This window comes from Tetrahymena thermophila (genome assembly GCF_000189635.1).
Source record: "Tetrahymena thermophila SB210 genomic scaffold scf_8254751, whole genome shotgun sequence".
Classification (NCBI taxonomy): domain Eukaryota; phylum Ciliophora; class Oligohymenophorea; order Hymenostomatida; family Tetrahymenidae; genus Tetrahymena; species Tetrahymena thermophila.
Genome location: NW_002476511.1, coordinates 128715 through 145955, shown reverse-complemented (window position 1 = coordinate 145955; position 17241 = coordinate 128715). Strand labels below are relative to the sequence as shown.

General features: G+C 23.6%; 5 protein-coding genes across 5 annotated transcripts; 3 read left to right on the top strand and 2 right to left on the bottom strand. All coding sequences in view use genetic code 6, as the record gives it.

The window, feature by feature from the left end:
• Positions 1 to 433: 433 nt before the first annotated feature.
• TTHERM_00942970 (protein phosphatase 2C containing protein) lies at positions 434 to 1992 on the bottom strand (the record flags this gene model as incomplete). The annotated part of the gene is made up of 3 exons (XM_001031038.2): positions 434 to 1080; positions 1319 to 1813; positions 1881 to 1992. 3 exons carry the CDS (start codon positions 1990 to 1992, stop codon positions 434 to 436), a joined length of 1254 nt encoding a protein of 417 aa, XP_001031038.2.
• Positions 1993 to 3245: 1253 nt separating this feature from the next.
• On the top strand, positions 3246 to 4328 carry TTHERM_00942960 (hypothetical protein; the record flags this gene model as incomplete). The annotated part of the gene is made up of 1 exon (XM_001031037.1): positions 3246 to 4328. One exon carries the CDS (start codon positions 3246 to 3248, stop codon positions 4326 to 4328), a length of 1083 nt encoding a protein of 360 aa, XP_001031037.1.
• Positions 4329 to 6191: 1863 nt separating this feature from the next.
• TTHERM_00942950 (LAG1 longevity assurance protein) lies at positions 6192 to 8181 on the top strand (the record flags this gene model as incomplete). The annotated part of the gene is made up of 4 exons (XM_001031036.2): positions 6192 to 6488; positions 6658 to 6801; positions 7160 to 7650; positions 7971 to 8181. The coding sequence occupies 4 exons, from the start codon at positions 6192 to 6194 to the stop codon at positions 8179 to 8181; spliced, it is 1143 nt and encodes a 380-aa protein (XP_001031036.2).
• A 116-nt stretch (positions 8182 to 8297) lies between these two features.
• Positions 8298 to 8654, top strand: TTHERM_000942949 (transmembrane protein, putative; the record flags this gene model as incomplete). The annotated part of the gene is made up of 1 exon (XM_012796293.1): positions 8298 to 8654. The coding sequence occupies one exon, from the start codon at positions 8298 to 8300 to the stop codon at positions 8652 to 8654; it is 357 nt and encodes a 118-aa protein (XP_012651747.1).
• Positions 8655 to 11605: 2951 nt separating this feature from the next.
• Positions 11606 to 15452, bottom strand: TTHERM_00942940 (carrier protein; the record flags this gene model as incomplete). The annotated part of the gene is made up of 5 exons (XM_001031035.3): positions 11606 to 11920; positions 12115 to 12517; positions 12765 to 12831; positions 14773 to 14849; positions 15343 to 15452. 5 exons carry the CDS (start codon positions 15450 to 15452, stop codon positions 11606 to 11608), a joined length of 972 nt encoding a protein of 323 aa, XP_001031035.3.
• Positions 15453 to 17241: the final 1789 nt, after the last annotated feature.

Here is a 17241-nt window from a genome sequence, read left to right as displayed (position 1 = left end):
TTATTTATTTATTTATTTATTTATTTATTTATTGGAAAATGTTTAATACTTCCATTAAGCTTACTGATTTAAATTTAAATCCAATATAAGTGTGATTCTTAAATCAATTTGAATTTGGGTCTATGTGCAGGTGCGTTATCTTGCTGAAACTTTGTATATATATTATTTTTCCAATCCAGGATAAAAATGATAAACTCACATTAAAGATATAAATTTGAAGTGGATTTTCATTTTTATAAAGTATGGAAAGTGAATCCAAAAAAATAAGAATATTCATTATTGAATAAAATATTTATTAATAATTTGAATTTTAGAGGAAATATTTTAATTTGATAAAACTAGAAGTAAATAAATAAGTAAATTATTAAATTTAAACAAATTTAAAGAAGTTGAGAAATAGATTCAAGTAAGTTAAACAATAATAAATATTTAATCAATTAGATTATTTATCTAACTCAACACATACAATAGTGATGTCATCATGCAAACTTCTACGCTCTCCAGCTGGAATATCACCTAATTGTTTGAGGGTTAATTTTTTTTCATCTGCAGCGTGCTAAAGAGCACTGCTAAGTAACGAAGAAACTATTTTTGATTTGTCGTTTTTATTTTCGTAAGCGATTTTAGCAATAGTGGCTTTATTCATTTCATCCCACAAGCCATCAGAGGCCATTACAATATATTTATCTTCTTTTTTTAATTAATGGACCTGGATTTCTGGCTTTGCAGTAATGTATGGTCCATTAAATTATCCTTTACCCTTAAAGTGGTCTTTGATTTTTAAATGATAGTCTCCAAATGCTCTTGTAGGCATCAATCTTCCCTTAACATAACATGCAGATTAATTATTTCTTTTACATATGACTATATCCTAATCAGAAGGGAAGGTTTTTTTTAACCTATCTTACTCCTTCTTTGAGTTTGCATTTTGCTTATGGTTAATTTTTCTAGCTTAAAATTCCTTACCATTTTCACTAATAATAACTCCCTTGCAATCACCAATGTTTGCAGCATAAACTTTGTCATCCTTTATTAAAGTCACTAAAGCGCAACTTCCTACATTGAAAGGTCTGGCAATTTCTATTTTTAAAAAAGCAATAAATTAAACAAAATTACTTTATTTTCTTTTAATTTTCTTTCTTTTTTTAATAAATTTTTTAATAGATTTTCAGTAGAGTTTTGTTTGAATAAAAATTTATTGTTTTATTTATTTATTGTTAAAAAAACCAAATATTTAAATAAATTCTTTTAAAATGTTATCTGGTCTCTTTTTGAGAAAATAAGAATGTAAAAATAATATAAATGAATGCATGCATACTTCCTTGAATTGCTAACTCGTAGAAAGATATTTCAATATACTCGTAGGCCTTAGTTATAGCTTCTGATATGTATTATTCTTCATTTTTGTACTCTTTCTTTTTAAGCTAATCAAGTTGCAAATCAATTTCATCAATAAGCAACTTGCTAGCATATTCTGAAAGAGACCAGCCACCATGGCCATCAAAAACTGCACAAACATAAGCATCAATGTTCTTTAACTGCTTGCACACATGTCTATCTTCAATAGGATCGTTTGCATTATATTCAGTTGAGGCTATTCTACCAGTAATTCTGTTTTTTTTCAAGTTGTTTTTTCCCCAAAAGCAATTAATTTATTCCTTTTTCCTTCTCTAGTCTTCTAAGAACAAGAAAAGAGGAACCAAACCTGCAATCCAGTAATTAAAACCTTTTCTTTATTGATCTCTTTGGAAGTTTTACTCTTAATTATTAACAACTTATGTTATTTCACTGCTTTGCTATTATTGGTTTTAATCTAGTTAATTTATAAAATAAAATTGCGAAAACCTTTCATTTTAGAATAATTCAATCCAATACCATACTCTAACGCCAAAATTAGTTGGTCAAGAACATTCTTTGTTGAGATAATCTATGTTAAAATAGATTGCTGCCCATCTTCAGCCCTTAAGTAAATTTCTACAAAAACTGACTCATCCTTATATATTATCTAAAAATGATTAATTTTATAGCTTTTTGAAAAGTTTTTTAATTAATTTAATTAATATCTTTATACTTTGCCAACCAAACATGTATTTATTATTAATCAATCAATTAATTAATTAAGTAATTACTCATTTAATTTATTTATTTATCCAATCTCTTCAAATACTTGTTTTTAAAGTCAAAAACTATCATTTAAAGGCACTAAATTTTATCACAAATTAAAATTTAAAAGATAAGAATGCAATCAAACAAATAAATAAATGCAATCTTAAACAACTAAAAATATGATAGATATTATTTAAAATTATACAAGAATTTTCTAGAAAGTAATTTATTTATATGAATATATTTTTGCTTAAAAACTGTATTTATCATACTATTATAAATAACCTCATTTAATTTCTTTGATTTAATTTTAAACATATTTTTGTTTTATAAATACTTTATATAAAGATGTTCTTTACCTAAATATGCTATATCGATTTGTAGTTTTTCGAGATAAAAATTTAGGTTATAAAATGTGCTTTCATATGTATTTTCTTATAATTATTATTCAAAGTTTTTATTATTTTAAATTAGTAAATTTTTCTTTATTTAAAAATTCAAATTTATGTTTGCTTTTTAAGTTTTTTAAGTGAATATTTGCAAAATCGATAAAAATCTATTAATAAAAAACAAAATTTTTGCTTTTCTTTTTAACTAGCTAACTAACTAACTAACTAACTAACTAATTAACTAACAAACTACTTACTAACAAAATGGCATAATAAATCTAAAATTTGTTAAATTTAAACAATAAAATAATATTTTTTTTAATTGAATATTTTAGTAAATTAAAATTAAAAAAAAATTATTTTAATTAGTTAAATGAATGAATGATAAGTTTACTAAATATTTTGATAGATTCAATATTTAATTTTGAAATAATGAAAATGCAAATGTTTGTTTTAAAAATAAATACATTAAAAATATTTATTAAGTTATTGTTTGGTCAAATAAATAATGATTTAAAATATTTTATGATTGAATTTGAAAATAAGAAGAACTATTTAAATAAAAAATTAGTGGATATTATCAAAATTAAATCTAGTTATAAGGATTTTTTTTTTAAATTAATTTTTGAGACGTTCAAGAAGAGTTTAAGAGTTTGTTAAATAAATAAGCAATCAAAAGACTTTTTTGAAAAGCAGAAGATTTGGATGAAAATGAAATTAGTTTTTTTAGTATTAATTTAATTAAATTTTATGAGCATATTTTGTCAGATTTTGCAAAATTTACAATGCATTAACCACCCTGCTTTGGATGGTTTGTAGTTTATCATTCTGCAGTAATAAAAATATAATCAAAATTTATTTTAGCAATTAAGCTAGAAACTCACTCTATTCAAAACTTTATCTGCATCAAAAACTTCTGATAATCTTGATATTTGCTCTTAATATGCTGGTTAACAAACTTGCTGCGATGCTGAATTAGTTGGTTTGTTGAAATAGCTAGCTTTTTCAAAATACACAGAAATGGAAAAATATAATTCATTTTATGGATAAATTCTATCGAATATTGGTTTTTCAATCAATCTGTGTGGAGCTAAGAACAGTGATCAACCAAACGATCTTGACAAAAGCGATACTGGTATTAAAGAGATCGAAATATTTAAGAGCTAATATAAATAATGCTAAATCCAAGTAATCTAAACAACTATTAGATTTTATAGAGGTTAAGTGTGTTCAATTTGTGCTGGGTTGGACAATATACAAAATTATTTTGCAGGCAACTCAGATGCTTATTTAGATTAAAATAGCTTTAATTCTTACTATAATGATTTGGTTTCGTCAATGAAATGCATGGAAAACCTAAGAAATCAATTTCCAAGTATAGTAGATACTTTATTTGATCAGTTATCAGATTAAAGTGAACAGTGTAACTAAACAAAAAGTTTGTATGATAAAATGCTCACAGATAATTTGAATTATGCATGTTAAGGCTAAGACTGTGAGTCGAGCTGTAGTAACTTATATTTTCTTAGTGTTGATTTAAGCTAACAAAATTGTGCTATTAATGCTTTTGTGCCTAACAATATTTAAGATTAGATTTAAGAAATAAATACAAATGGCTATTACAATCACACTGTAAACTATCAATCATATTCTCGACTATTGCCCTAAATATAGAAATCAAATTTTTATTTGTCTAAGAATGGAATTCAGTCTTATTTGCTAGATTCTACTTAAGATTAGCAAGTTTTAATTGAAGGATCTGTTTACAACAACTCATCTGTTTTATATTTTTCATATTTATTAGGTGCTTTTATTTTTAGCCTTTTGTGTTGAGTTTTTTTTTCTATTTTATGGAATTATTTTTTGTCATTCAAATTTCAAGTATGAATAATTAATTAATTCAATCTTGTTTAACTTTTTCTACTTTTTTTATCATCTTTTTTAAAAATTTCTTTCATTTTTAAATAAAAAATAAGAAATTTTCCAAATTGGAAGAGTTTGGATTGACCTAATTTGCGTCAGCTTGATTTACATTAAAAATAAGATAAAAACACTATTTGTTTAAAAAATAAATTATATTATGATTGACATACACATAAACAAACAAACAAATAAACAATTACACACTATACACTCCAAATACAACCATATTTCAGTATAAAATTATCATTTTCACCTTTTATCAACCAATCAGTTTAGTGAAATAGCTGGCAAAGTCATTGTTTTAAAGCTAATTAGCTTAAATTTTGTTGTATAATTTTTTGAAAAATTAAACACAAAAGAATGTGTTCAAAGAAATTCAAAATTTTGAGTTAACAACCTTCAATTGGTTTATTGATTTAAGTTAATAAATTTTTATTGAAAATAAAGTTATTTTGTTGTAGACAAAAGTTTTTAAAAGATTATAAAAGCAGTTTTTGATAATTTAATATGCGTTGAATTTAAAACGGAGTCATTAATGAAGTACTAAAAAGATATGTTTGATTGCCTCCTTATTGTAATTGAAATAAAATTTATTAATCTATTCGTAGATATTTAAATAAAATAATAATTAAAAGCTTACACCGATTGAATATTTTGCATGAAAATGATAAATAAATTTGATTAAAATTTAAATAAAAATATAATTTTTAAAAAATAAATTCATCAAATAAGATTTTTGTGTTTGAACAAATAGAATTAAATAATTATTTATTTATTTCTTAGTATAATTGAAATGAAATTTGTAATTTATTTTAGTATTTGAATATTTTTATAAAATTTAAGTTTTTGCTTTTCGTAGATCACTCGAAGCTTATCGTGTAAATAAAGCAAGCTGAAAAAAAAGTAAAATCATGTGTTTTGTTTTGAAAAAAACTAAGAATAATTTGATTTAGTTTAAATAAATAAATAATAAGATGATTTGTTTAATCTTTAGAACTGATTTATTGACGTAATACAGCTTTTAAATTTGTTAGAGTTAATTTGGTATAAGATCTAAAGGTTACTTGTATTATATTATATGATATTATTAATTCATTGAGGTTATAGAGGAATGTACGGTAATTTAATATTCTTTGATCAGAAAGTTTTCTATTTTTAAAGCTTAATTAAAACAATAGGCAAAGTACAAAAAAAGAAATAAAATGAAAATAAACCTGTTGTTTTCATCAGCTTTTTTATCAAAAAATTAGAATTGAAAAATACGTAATTTGCGGAATAAATGTAGCTTCTAAAGTAAATAAGAGTGGTTTGTGAGAATAAAATGTGATATAAATAGCTGAGGTGAGTTTTTGAGCAATAAGTTAAGTATTTTTATATTTATTTCATTAAGAATTTTACTTGTAAGAGAAAGGGAAGAAGAGGATGAAATTTTTAATCATTTTAAATTGGATTTATTGGTTAAATAACCTGATGAAATATTGATTTCTTAACTCCTCGCTTGCATTTATTTTAGTTTGTTTGTTTGTTTTGTTTTTTTTTTTTGCAGGACTAGTTGAGGGATGGATTCTTGATTGATTGATTGATTGATTGATTATTAAAAAAGAGGAAGAAAAGCTAAAGAAAACTTCAATAATTTTTATTAAGATAATAATTTGAAAAAAGAAAATAACAAACATTATTTGCATTTTTTAAATATAAAAAAACAAACAAGCAAAATAAATATTAGAAAAATACAAGTAATAAATTTCATTCATTTCTAAATAGTCTAAATAAATGAAAGACCCTATCAGCAAAGCAAATCCATGTCCTCCTTCTTCTGTTTGCGAACAGGAAGATGAAGAGAAGAAGAATTCAGCTCCCCTTACTGGCATTTTCAAGCTATTTAAAAACACTTTCGTGATCAAGGATTTTGAAGACTTTTTCAGAATCCTTTGCTACATAATTATTAGTATCTTCATATTCTTCATTAATAGTGTTATCTAGTTCCGTCAATATAGCGCAGAAAGAAACATTTATAATATCCCCTGGAGCTATAACATACTTTCTATATTAGTTGTCTTCCTCTTATTTGTAATTTGAATATTATAATCAATAATTATTAACAGAAAGTCGCTAATTTATCTAATTTGTGCGTGCACCCACCAATTTAAAACAAACAAACAAAGAAATAGCAACTTATTTATTATTTAAACAAGAAATACATTTTTCAATACTGAATTCTACTTTTAACTATCAAAAGGGCTATAAAAAAACACTTAGAGTCTGCCTTAAGGATTGGGTCATTAGAAATCTAAATGAAAAATATGTTGGCGCCTAAAAGGAAGTCCGTGCAAACAAGATACTCAAATGGATCCAAGATTCTACTTATTACTCTTGCACTACAGTAAAACAAAAAAATCAATTATAAAATCATATAAAAATCAGCCAATAATAGAGCGAAAAAATAGACTTTCATTTTCCAATCAAAGATAAGCAACAAAACAAACAAATGTTATTAATATATAGGCTCTTCATAAATATATTAAATAATCCCACAACAATTTATCACCATCTTAATAGGGTTAAACTATTGTTGTCAAATTTGAAAAAGAATATCAATTAATTAATTTTAGCAATTAAATATTTGCAAATAAATAAATAAATATATAAAGAGATACTTTGATAGTTAGTTAGTTATATGATTCATATCACCAATATAAGACTAAAAATATCATCTAATTTTTTTATTATTTATTAATTAGATTTTTAGTTTGATCGCATTTAAAGATGAGATTTTCATGCCTAGCGTATTTGGTGGTAATGGTACCTGCAGTGGAGCTCTCTCTTAATACCCTAATTTCCCTCCTAGCAACGTTGTCTTATTTTATCACTTAGTTCAATTTGGTTGCCACACATACTCCTTCTTCGAACTCGTGTTATTTAGAAGACATGAAGACTCTAAATTCTATGAATTCACTCTTCATCACTTCATGGCTGCCGGTTTGATTTTCTACAGCGGAATGTACAACTTCCTTTATGTTTCAGTTTTGGTTTTAATTATTCACGACATGGGTGATATTTTCGTCGCTGGTGGCAGATTCTACGCTGATATGAAGTTCAAAAACAGGTATGTCCTCTACGCTATTATGGGAAGCGCTTTAATTGTATGGATTGTCTCTCGTATCTTCGTTTATCCTAGCTGCATCATCTATACTTGCTGGTAGGTAATGGGCAACCCTGCTTGGGGTGTTTGGTAAATAAATAAAATTTTTTTAGTTAATAAACAAAGCATTTGCATGCATAAAAATGCCTTTATTTGATTCAAATAAATTTGATGTGTATGATCCTATTTTTAACTCCCTCCCTCCCTAAAGAATAAATGAATGAATTAATTAATTATCTTTCAAATTTATTTGATTTCAGTTTTTATCAAATAATTAGCCTCAATTACACAAAAATTAATGAATAATATTATAAGTATTACGTATACTGTAAGCTAAGCAAAAAGATTCAAAATTTATTGACTTTTTTAAAGGAAAATTAATTAACACGTATTATTATTTAAATAATTAGGGATATTGTCAAGTACTGCTATTACTATATGTTTGTTTAATTAGTCATTCTCTTCTTCATGCATTGCTATTGGACTATTTTTATGCTCAAGATTGTTTTCGAGTACTCTTCAAAGCCTGCTTATAAAAATCTCTACGACGATTCTGATTTCGCAAAGCTTAAAAAGAGACAACAAGAAATGGAATTATAATAAGAAAAGAAATCTAAATGAAAGAAACAAAAATTAATTAACTAGATTATTATTTTGATTTGCCAAATAAATTTTTTACATAAAAATGCCATTTATATAAAGCAATCAAAAGCCAATAAATAATAATGAATCAATGAATGAATAAATCCATAAATAAATAAAATAAAAACATTTCAAAGCATATTTACGCTATTATTTTATTTTAGTAAATTTATTTTTTATTTATTTTATGTATTGCATGCCCTTTACTTTACATCTTTTATGTTTTGAATTCTATCTACTCTTTAAGCGAGAAGCTAGCTAGCTTTCTTAACTCCTATTTATTTATTTTTTTAATTATCTATTTTTAAATAATTCAAAAAACAAAAATTGATTCAAAAAACTAATAACTCAAAAAAAAAACTGACTGTTTTAATAAGAGTTATTCAAATTATTTATTGCTTTTTATTTTTGCTAGTGCTTTGAATTCTTAAAAATATAAATAGAAATTCTGAAATTTAAATAATTCAACAGTTTATGAATGGATGAATAAATTATTTCTTATTAATATAGTTGATTGAATTAGAGTTAAAATTATCCATTTTTTATTTAAAAAAAATAATAGTTTGAAATATTGAATATGTTCATAATTAAAATAGTTTTTTTAATTCAATCAAAAGTTGTTTGAAACTAGAATTGTAATATCTTCTTCTAATAGTAGATCTATTTTGAAACATTCTTTTATAAATTATTCAAAAAATATACTCCATTGAAAATACTGATTATTTATTTATTTTTTAACAAATAAGGTAACATCCATAAATTTACCAAAAATAAAGGTTCCAAAAGTGTTAAATAGAAATTTGAATATAATTTTAGAAAGTTCAGATTAATAAAATAGTATAAATTATATTTAAATTTTGTTTTGTTTTGGATTATCCATTTTATTTTATTAACATCCTTTAAATTTAATTAAAATTGAAACATATTTTTTAAAGTTGTTTTTAAAAATGGTAAATAAATAAATAAATTAGTATGCTAAAATAATTACTAGAAATTATTGAGCTAATTAAATCCTTTACATTTTCTATTTAAAATTATTTCTATTTTCTATAAAAAAAGGGTAACTTTTAATTTATTAGTTTATTTATATTAATTTTAATATTTTTTGCTCTTTAAATATTAAATATTTATTAATAATATTTATTTTAAATAAAATATAAATAATTTAATTCATTTCTTCTTCTCCTGATAACGTAATTTATTTATTTATTTTATTCTTTATTTTTATTTACAGAATTAGAAAATATTTTTAGAATAAAAATTAATTAATTTTTTAAGTAAATTATTAACATAATCTGGATATTTAATTGATTAAACTTTTTTATAAAATTAAAGTATTATAATAATATTATATTTAAAATTATGTATAAAAAGTTTTATATATTCATAAAAATAACTTAATTAAGCACTTATTGTGCCTGCAATCTTCAAATTTCGTTTTTTACTCAGGACTATGGAATTTAAAAAACAAAAATTCAATAATAAAAAGCAAATTATTTTTTATTAATAAATATTTTGAATTATTTTTTATTAAAAATTATACAATTTATAAGATTTCAATATAAATTATTTTAATTAGTAAAATATTTTAGTGAATATTATTTAGTTTAAATTTTTGTTAGAAAATAAATAGCTAAATCAATAAATAAATTAAAAAATTAAAATTGTACAACAAAGAAGTTTTTTTCATGCTTAAATGATTAAATAAATTTAATTTGTTGGAATTTAAGTGAAAATTTTATTTTTAAAAATAAATGAATTATAAAAAATTCAATAATAAAGAAATAAAAAATATCAATTATGAACAATACTTTAAGATAATATTTACAAAAAACAAAATAATATTTAATATCATTAAAATTTTTTAAAACATTTTAGAATTATTTTTTTAAAAATATTAAATGAAAAAATAAGTTATGATTTTATACTAAAAATCAAAGAAATTATTAGCTTATTTTATTATTTTTAAATGTGATTCACCTAAATAATGACATAAAAAAGAATATCATAGGATTGGTTGATTATTTAAGTTATTTCAACTTTTAAATATTATAAAGTTTTTCTACGTATATTGATTGATTCCTGTTTTCTGTTTAAAACATATAAATTTATTTTGGGGAGTGGATATAGATAAAATTTAACTTTAGTATACTACTTTTGTTAATATTTTGTTTGGTAGCTCAATTTAAGCTAAAAATATTTGCTTTTTTAAATTCCTACTTTTTCATTTTTTTTTTGGATATCTTTAGTGGAGAAATTTTAAATGATGAGATCCATGATCTTGTTACATTGATTGTTGAAGGAATAAATTAATTTATAATACCTTTTTTATTTTTAAATTAGATTAGACGTTATTCGGGGAGCAATAAATTTAAAATGATGTAGATAGATAAATAGACTGGTAGGTTCTAATAAATCTAATTTATAAAAAGTAAAGAGAGGTTTTTAATATGCAAAAAATAAGATATAATTTAAGAGAAAAACATAATAAATAGATTAATATGAAATAGATATAATAAATTTATTATATAGTGTGTCACACAAGATATATTTAATATTTTTTAATCTAAATAATAAAGTTTTTTAGCTATTTGTAAGTTTGATAATAATCAGGAGAATATAATGTTAAAATTAATAAATAAAAAAGATGACTTTTTGGAAATGATAAATAGGCTTAATAATAAAACAACAACACAAATTAATTGTATATAAAGAAGACAAAATATTTCAAGTTTATTTTAAATAGATTGATTGATGTAAGACATTTTTAGTGAGGGTTAGATGCAGTTTTTAATTGAATAGTTTATAAATGTTAAAAGAGTGACCTTTTTAATTTTACGAAAGTAAACATGAAGGTCTGTCTTCTAATCAAGATTGGTTTTTATATATGTTTGTTTTTATATATTAATATGCAAGATTTTTTTGAGAGATATTCATTTTTGAGTTTAACTCATAAATGAGAAAAATAAATTCTTGCAGTTTAAATTAAAATGGTAAATAATTAAATAAATAAATAATTTATTTATTCATTAATTGGTTAATAGTTGGTTATTTTATTCATTTATTTATGTATTTGTTTTTTTATTTATTTTGAAATGCTTATTTCATACTGTAACACTATTAATTTTATTACTATTTATGATTGAGTAAATTTTTGTCTAGGTTTCTTATACGATCCAATTATTAAGATGCTTTTATTTATTTATTCATTCGTTCGTTCCTTTATTTATTTATTAGTCTATATGTTTTTATATGATTGATTGTAAAGCTTTTTGAATTATACTGTAAAAAATTTGCTTTTATTTAAATGAGAGTTATTTTTCATGAAATATGTGTGTTGTTGTTTTGATATACAAGATTTCGTAATATATTGATTGGTTGATTGTTATATCATCTTAGAGTTTCAAAAGGACTTAACTGCTTCCTTTTATTCCTTGGCTTCAGGTTTTACTTCTTGGTTAATCTTCCAATTGGCAGCTATGTATAAGAAAGCAGCAAGGACAATAATTTTAGCACTTTCATGATAGACTTGGTTTTCATGTAAAATGATAATGGCCTTTTCTAATAATTTGAAGATTTGTTCATAGAACATAATGTTGAAAGCATTGGCAAGGACTGTTTGAGAGAGCTTAGGGAGGAGTCCTCTGAAGAAAGCTGGGATACCACCTTAAATGTAAATGGTCTTGATCATTTAAAGGTAACCTTATTCTTTGGCAATCTATTAATAAACAAAGAGAAATTAGTTAGTTGAAATTGGAGATTTGGGAATAATTTTTGTAGAAAAAAAACTAATAGTTTTGTTAGTGAGGGAGTGGGAAGATATTTATTTGTTAATTCTTAATGGTTTCATGAATGAAGCATTAATTTTAATTTTTTTCTAATTAAGAAATAGAAGAAAGAATTTATAAGTACGTGAGCTTTAGTTCTAAGGAGTTAGTAAGGATAGGTGGCAACAGTGGCAAAGAATTTACCGAGAGCTCCACCAAAGAAGAAAATGAGAGCATCATACTTACTGTCAATGAACAAACTTTGAGCCCAGATCTTGTAGGATTCGTAGATCATGTAGTTGATGATGGGGTTAGTAACTAAAATTAAGGAAGTGCTGAGACCTTTGAAGAATGCTTTTAAACCATCTTCTTGATACATTTGCATAGCAACAGTGATCACACCACCTTTAGATTTAAGCATACGTGTTTAGAGGACCCAGAAGGGGTTGGTGCAAATGGAGGCAATTAAACCAGCAAGCATGGAGCACTTGGCGTATTAAAGCATGGAGGATTAGTAAGTACCAGTGGCAATTTTCAAGAAATTATACCTATTGATGCATAATTAAGAAGAAATTAGTATAAAGTTACATGAATAAAAATTGCTTTTCTATTATATAGAGTTTTTTTGGTGGTTTCTTTCTAAATCTACTATTTGGGTGAATGAGTAAATAAATGAATGAATGAATGTATTTTGGTGGACTATTACTTAAGTAAGAGATTTACCAAACAAATAAACTCTATATAATATTTAAGCTTTGCTTGCTTGTATTAGGGCAAAAATTAAGAAATGTTTACCAGAAGAAGTAAACGAATTGAGAGACTATGTTACCAAAAATGACTGGGATGATACCTCTGTAGAATCCTATTTTATTTTTAAATTAGAATAAGTTAATTTTAATGTGATATTGTGTGTAGTTTTGTTAGTAAAATTCATTTCAGATTTTTGGCCATCTGTAAAAATTTGCATTATTATTTAAAATGATCTCTCTTAAAAATGTTTAAAAAATGAGTTTATTTCACTTAAACTGCATTAAAATTTTATCAAACTATTGTTATTCAATCCTCCAGACGATGGAGGATTAAATTATTTCAGCGCTGGTGATCAGCGCCTTTGCATTTGTTAGGAATTTCCTTTTTTTGCTAACAAAAAATGAAATTTTTGGGAATTGCGCATTACAAAACAAAATGTTTTTAAACTGTCAGAACTAAAGTTTTTGATAACAGAATATGGATTGTTAATTTAGTAACTTAGTTATGCAAAATGAGACCCAGATCCTCTTCAAACTCTCAGGCTCGACAAAAATGAACTCTCAGGCATGCAAGAATGAGCAATCGAAAAGGTTGGTTGATTGGTTAATATCAATAATTATTTGGTTTTTTTCGAATTCTCATTCAGTAATGCCTTCTTTTATCCCCTGCTTAGTTAATTTATTTATTTATTGGTTAGCAGTGAAATAGGGGTTAAAATTCTAAATTAGACAAGACTAAGAACTAACTAACAGTTCTGTTCAGTGATTGTCGAGAGGTTATTAAAGAAAATTAACATTTATTTGTTTTAGCAGCAAAGAGGGTCTCAGCAACAACAATTATAGACAGACAGACAATTTGGATATAGAGAAAGAATATGCATAATTTATTTATTTATCATGTAGATAGTTGTTTCCGTGCAAGAATATAAATGAATTAGTTACTTATTCTTTGTACAAAATTCATTATAATTGGGGGTTGTTGTATAGCGCATTTTGTTTGCATAATTCTATACAAAATGTATAAAGAAACAATAGTTTTAATTTAAATGCAAAGAATTAATGAAGCAATAGTTATTTAGTTAGTTAGTTATTATGAAAGTTATTTCATTCTCAATTACTTAGTAATTAAGTAAGTTATAAATAAACAGATTTTCATATAAAATGAAAGGTTTAAATGAGGGAGAGAAAGAGAAAGAAAAGCATTAAAAAGAGAGTTGATTTTTTTATTTTATTTGATTATTTTAAAAATTCTGTAGCAAGGTTTATTCAACCTCTGATATTTGCTTGTTTGTTTGTATCTATGTTTGCTGCTGCTTGTTTGTTTGCTAAGTTTATGTAATTGATAGCTAGCTTTGCTCATTATAAAAATGAATGTGAAAATCAAATATATAACTAGTTACAATGCTACATATTGATAAAATTTTATATTAGAGATAGCTACAACATCAAACATAAAAAAAATATATGTATGAAGGTAGATTTTTCTGAGGAAATCAGAGAGTAGAAATGATTGATATCTAGTGCTATCATGTGTTCTTTGAGCTAGATATTAGTTAAGCAGTTGATAGGAAAAGAGAAAGAGAAAGAAAGAGTGAAAGAGAGTTGAGATTATTTATTTTATATAAATCTATAACTATTGAAAATATAGACAAAGTAGCTTTTGTTTGTTTTGTTTACTTGGCCTAACTCTTTATCAAAAATTGAAAGAGATTATTTTAGACGGTGTAATTATAAATTAAAAGGAAAAAATACTGTTTTGAGTTAAAATAAATAAAAATCTATCTCTATCTAGGTTATATTCTTGATGCTAAGAATTTTATTTATTTAATTTTAATAATTTTTCTAAATTTTGAATTGTCTTTCTGATATGTATTTATTTCAGATTTTATTTTTCAATTTCGATTTTTTAAAAATGGGGAAAAGAAAAGGGAAGAAAAAGAAGAATGACAGCAAACATCTTTCGATGCTTGATGCGATGATGGCCATAAATACTGATTTTATATAAATTATAAATATAAAAACAAGAAGCTTTTTTCTTCTTGCTAATAGTGTACCTTGAATACCGCTAGTTTTATGTATTTTTTTAATAGTGGTGGTTATTGATGTGTCTTCTTCGTTATTGTTCTTTTCACTAGATTTGATATAAATTAAGTTAAAATATTGATTATTTTATTCATTATTTATTTGTTTGTCTGTTATTGGCCTTATAAAAATATGTATGAGATTCCGCTTTTAACTGCTTGTAATTTGATTTCAAATATTTTGTAGGAGAAAGGAAAAGAAAACATGTACAAGGGAAAAAGAGAAATGTCCTACAGTGAAATAGTACAATTTATTTATTTGAATGTGAGAATAAACTCTACTGAAAGATGGTTTCGTTTTTGGTGCAAACATGCAACTAGGTTACATCCAACAACGAGACATCCGACCTTAGAGTCTAAAACAATATCTTAGAAACATGCAAAGATATATAACTAAATCACACATGCAATAAATAAATAATTAAATGAAGAAAGAAACTTCAATGTAATAAATGACAAGCAAGCTTAAAGGGAAAAAAGGCAAAGAAGAAATAGCAATTCAAAAATATATCAAACAAATAAACAAATTAATAATTAAATTACCTCAATTATAAGTGGGTCTTAATCTAGTCGATAGGGAAGAGTAAGCAGGTTGACATGACAGCAGCGACAGACCCTGCTATACCGTGGAGTATGACTTCGTATGGGAACATATGTATATGACTTTAAGTGCAGTTATTAATTTCTTTACGTTATAGTTTTTTTTATTGTTGTTGTTGTTAGTTGCTCGAGGTTTGGTGGGGGGAATGTGAGTAATGAATACGGTTGATTGATTGATTTATGAATAGAAGATTTAATCAATAATTGTTTGTTTATTTCTTTCTTTCTTTAAATTTATTTATTATTCTTTAGTTTTGAAAAGAATTAGTTGTGATGATGATTTTTTTTTTTTTTGAGGAGAATTTACAAAGTTTTATGTTTTTTAAAACAATAATAATTATAAACAGAAGTCTTATGCTGAAGGTCTTAAACCGCTTGTGATAGAAGCAGAAATTAATTTTTTTTCTTTTAAATTTAATGAAATGACAAGTAAAAAGTGGGGGCTGATTAAGAAATAAAAAATTACAAAAAATACATTCTAACTTGAAAATAATTAGAATATATTCATTGAATTAATTATTTTTATGAGCCTTAATCGGAAAATAAAAAAATAGACTGATAGAAAAAGAGATAGGTTAATAAATTTAGAGATTGGGGGATTTTTTGCTTATAATACGAATTGAATATATGTTTAATCATAATTAAATAAATAAGGTAATTTTATCTGAAATGAGATCCATTTGAATATTATTATTATTTATATTTATTTACTTGAATAGGGAATTAATTTATCTTTCGCACTATGAAATATAGAACCATTATTCTTTCATACGTAAGCATGTCTTCAGCAAATACTAAGAAAATCCTTACTTCACTAGAAGATTTTAGCAAATTAATCTACAGCAGTTAATAAATTTATCCTATGTATAAACAAATTACTAACTTTTATCCTAATTAAAAAAAATACCTTTTTGTACTTCTCTCTCTCTCTTTGCTTTTTTAAGTTATAAAGATTTCAGCTAAACAAGTAAATAACTAACTCAAACTTCCTCATTCGAAAATCTAAGCAATTTCTAAAATGAATCTAAAATATTTGTTTAATTTTTTATCTGATAAAAAAACAAAAAAATTTTTATATTTTAAAATATAAATTTATCTTATTTGAAATATTCGATAAAATAGTACAAAATAGTACGAGCACTCTTTTATTGTTTATATATTTGGTTAGCAGAACAAATCCATATCTTTTACTGTAAAACGCTTATTGTTTACATTAAAATATGCAAAATGTTCAACTTTTTACCAATATCAACTTTTCAAGTTAAACAATGTCTAAAATTTTTATCAACCATTTTATATTCATGCTGTAACATGTATAACTAGATATAGACTCATTTGAAATTTTTAATAAAAATTATTATTAAAACAAGTTTGTTTTCTTAGATATTAAAAGAAATATGCTCTTAAATATTTTTTTAAAAACTATTTAGAAATTATTAAATAAAATAATTTTAAGTATTAATTATTTTTAGAAAATTCAATATTTATTTATTTATTTTCCTCAAAATCAAAAATTAACAAATTTATTTAAAATACATTCTAAGATACTTTCTTGAGAGTTTTTAAAAATATCAAAGATAAAATCTAGATTATTTAAGCTGAAACTATGTTTCAAAATTAAGTGTAGAAGACAAAAATTAGATCTTATTAAAAATCTTTAAAACTATTAAGATAAGCTAAATACCATAAATAATGTTTTTAATTCACTTAAAGCTAAAATATTCTTTGTAAAATAAGTAGTAAATAAATGAAAAAATTAACTTATCAACTTTCGAATAAAAAATGAAACAAACAAAAAAATAAAGTTGTTAAATGTTTGAGAACAAAATACAAATTATTTTT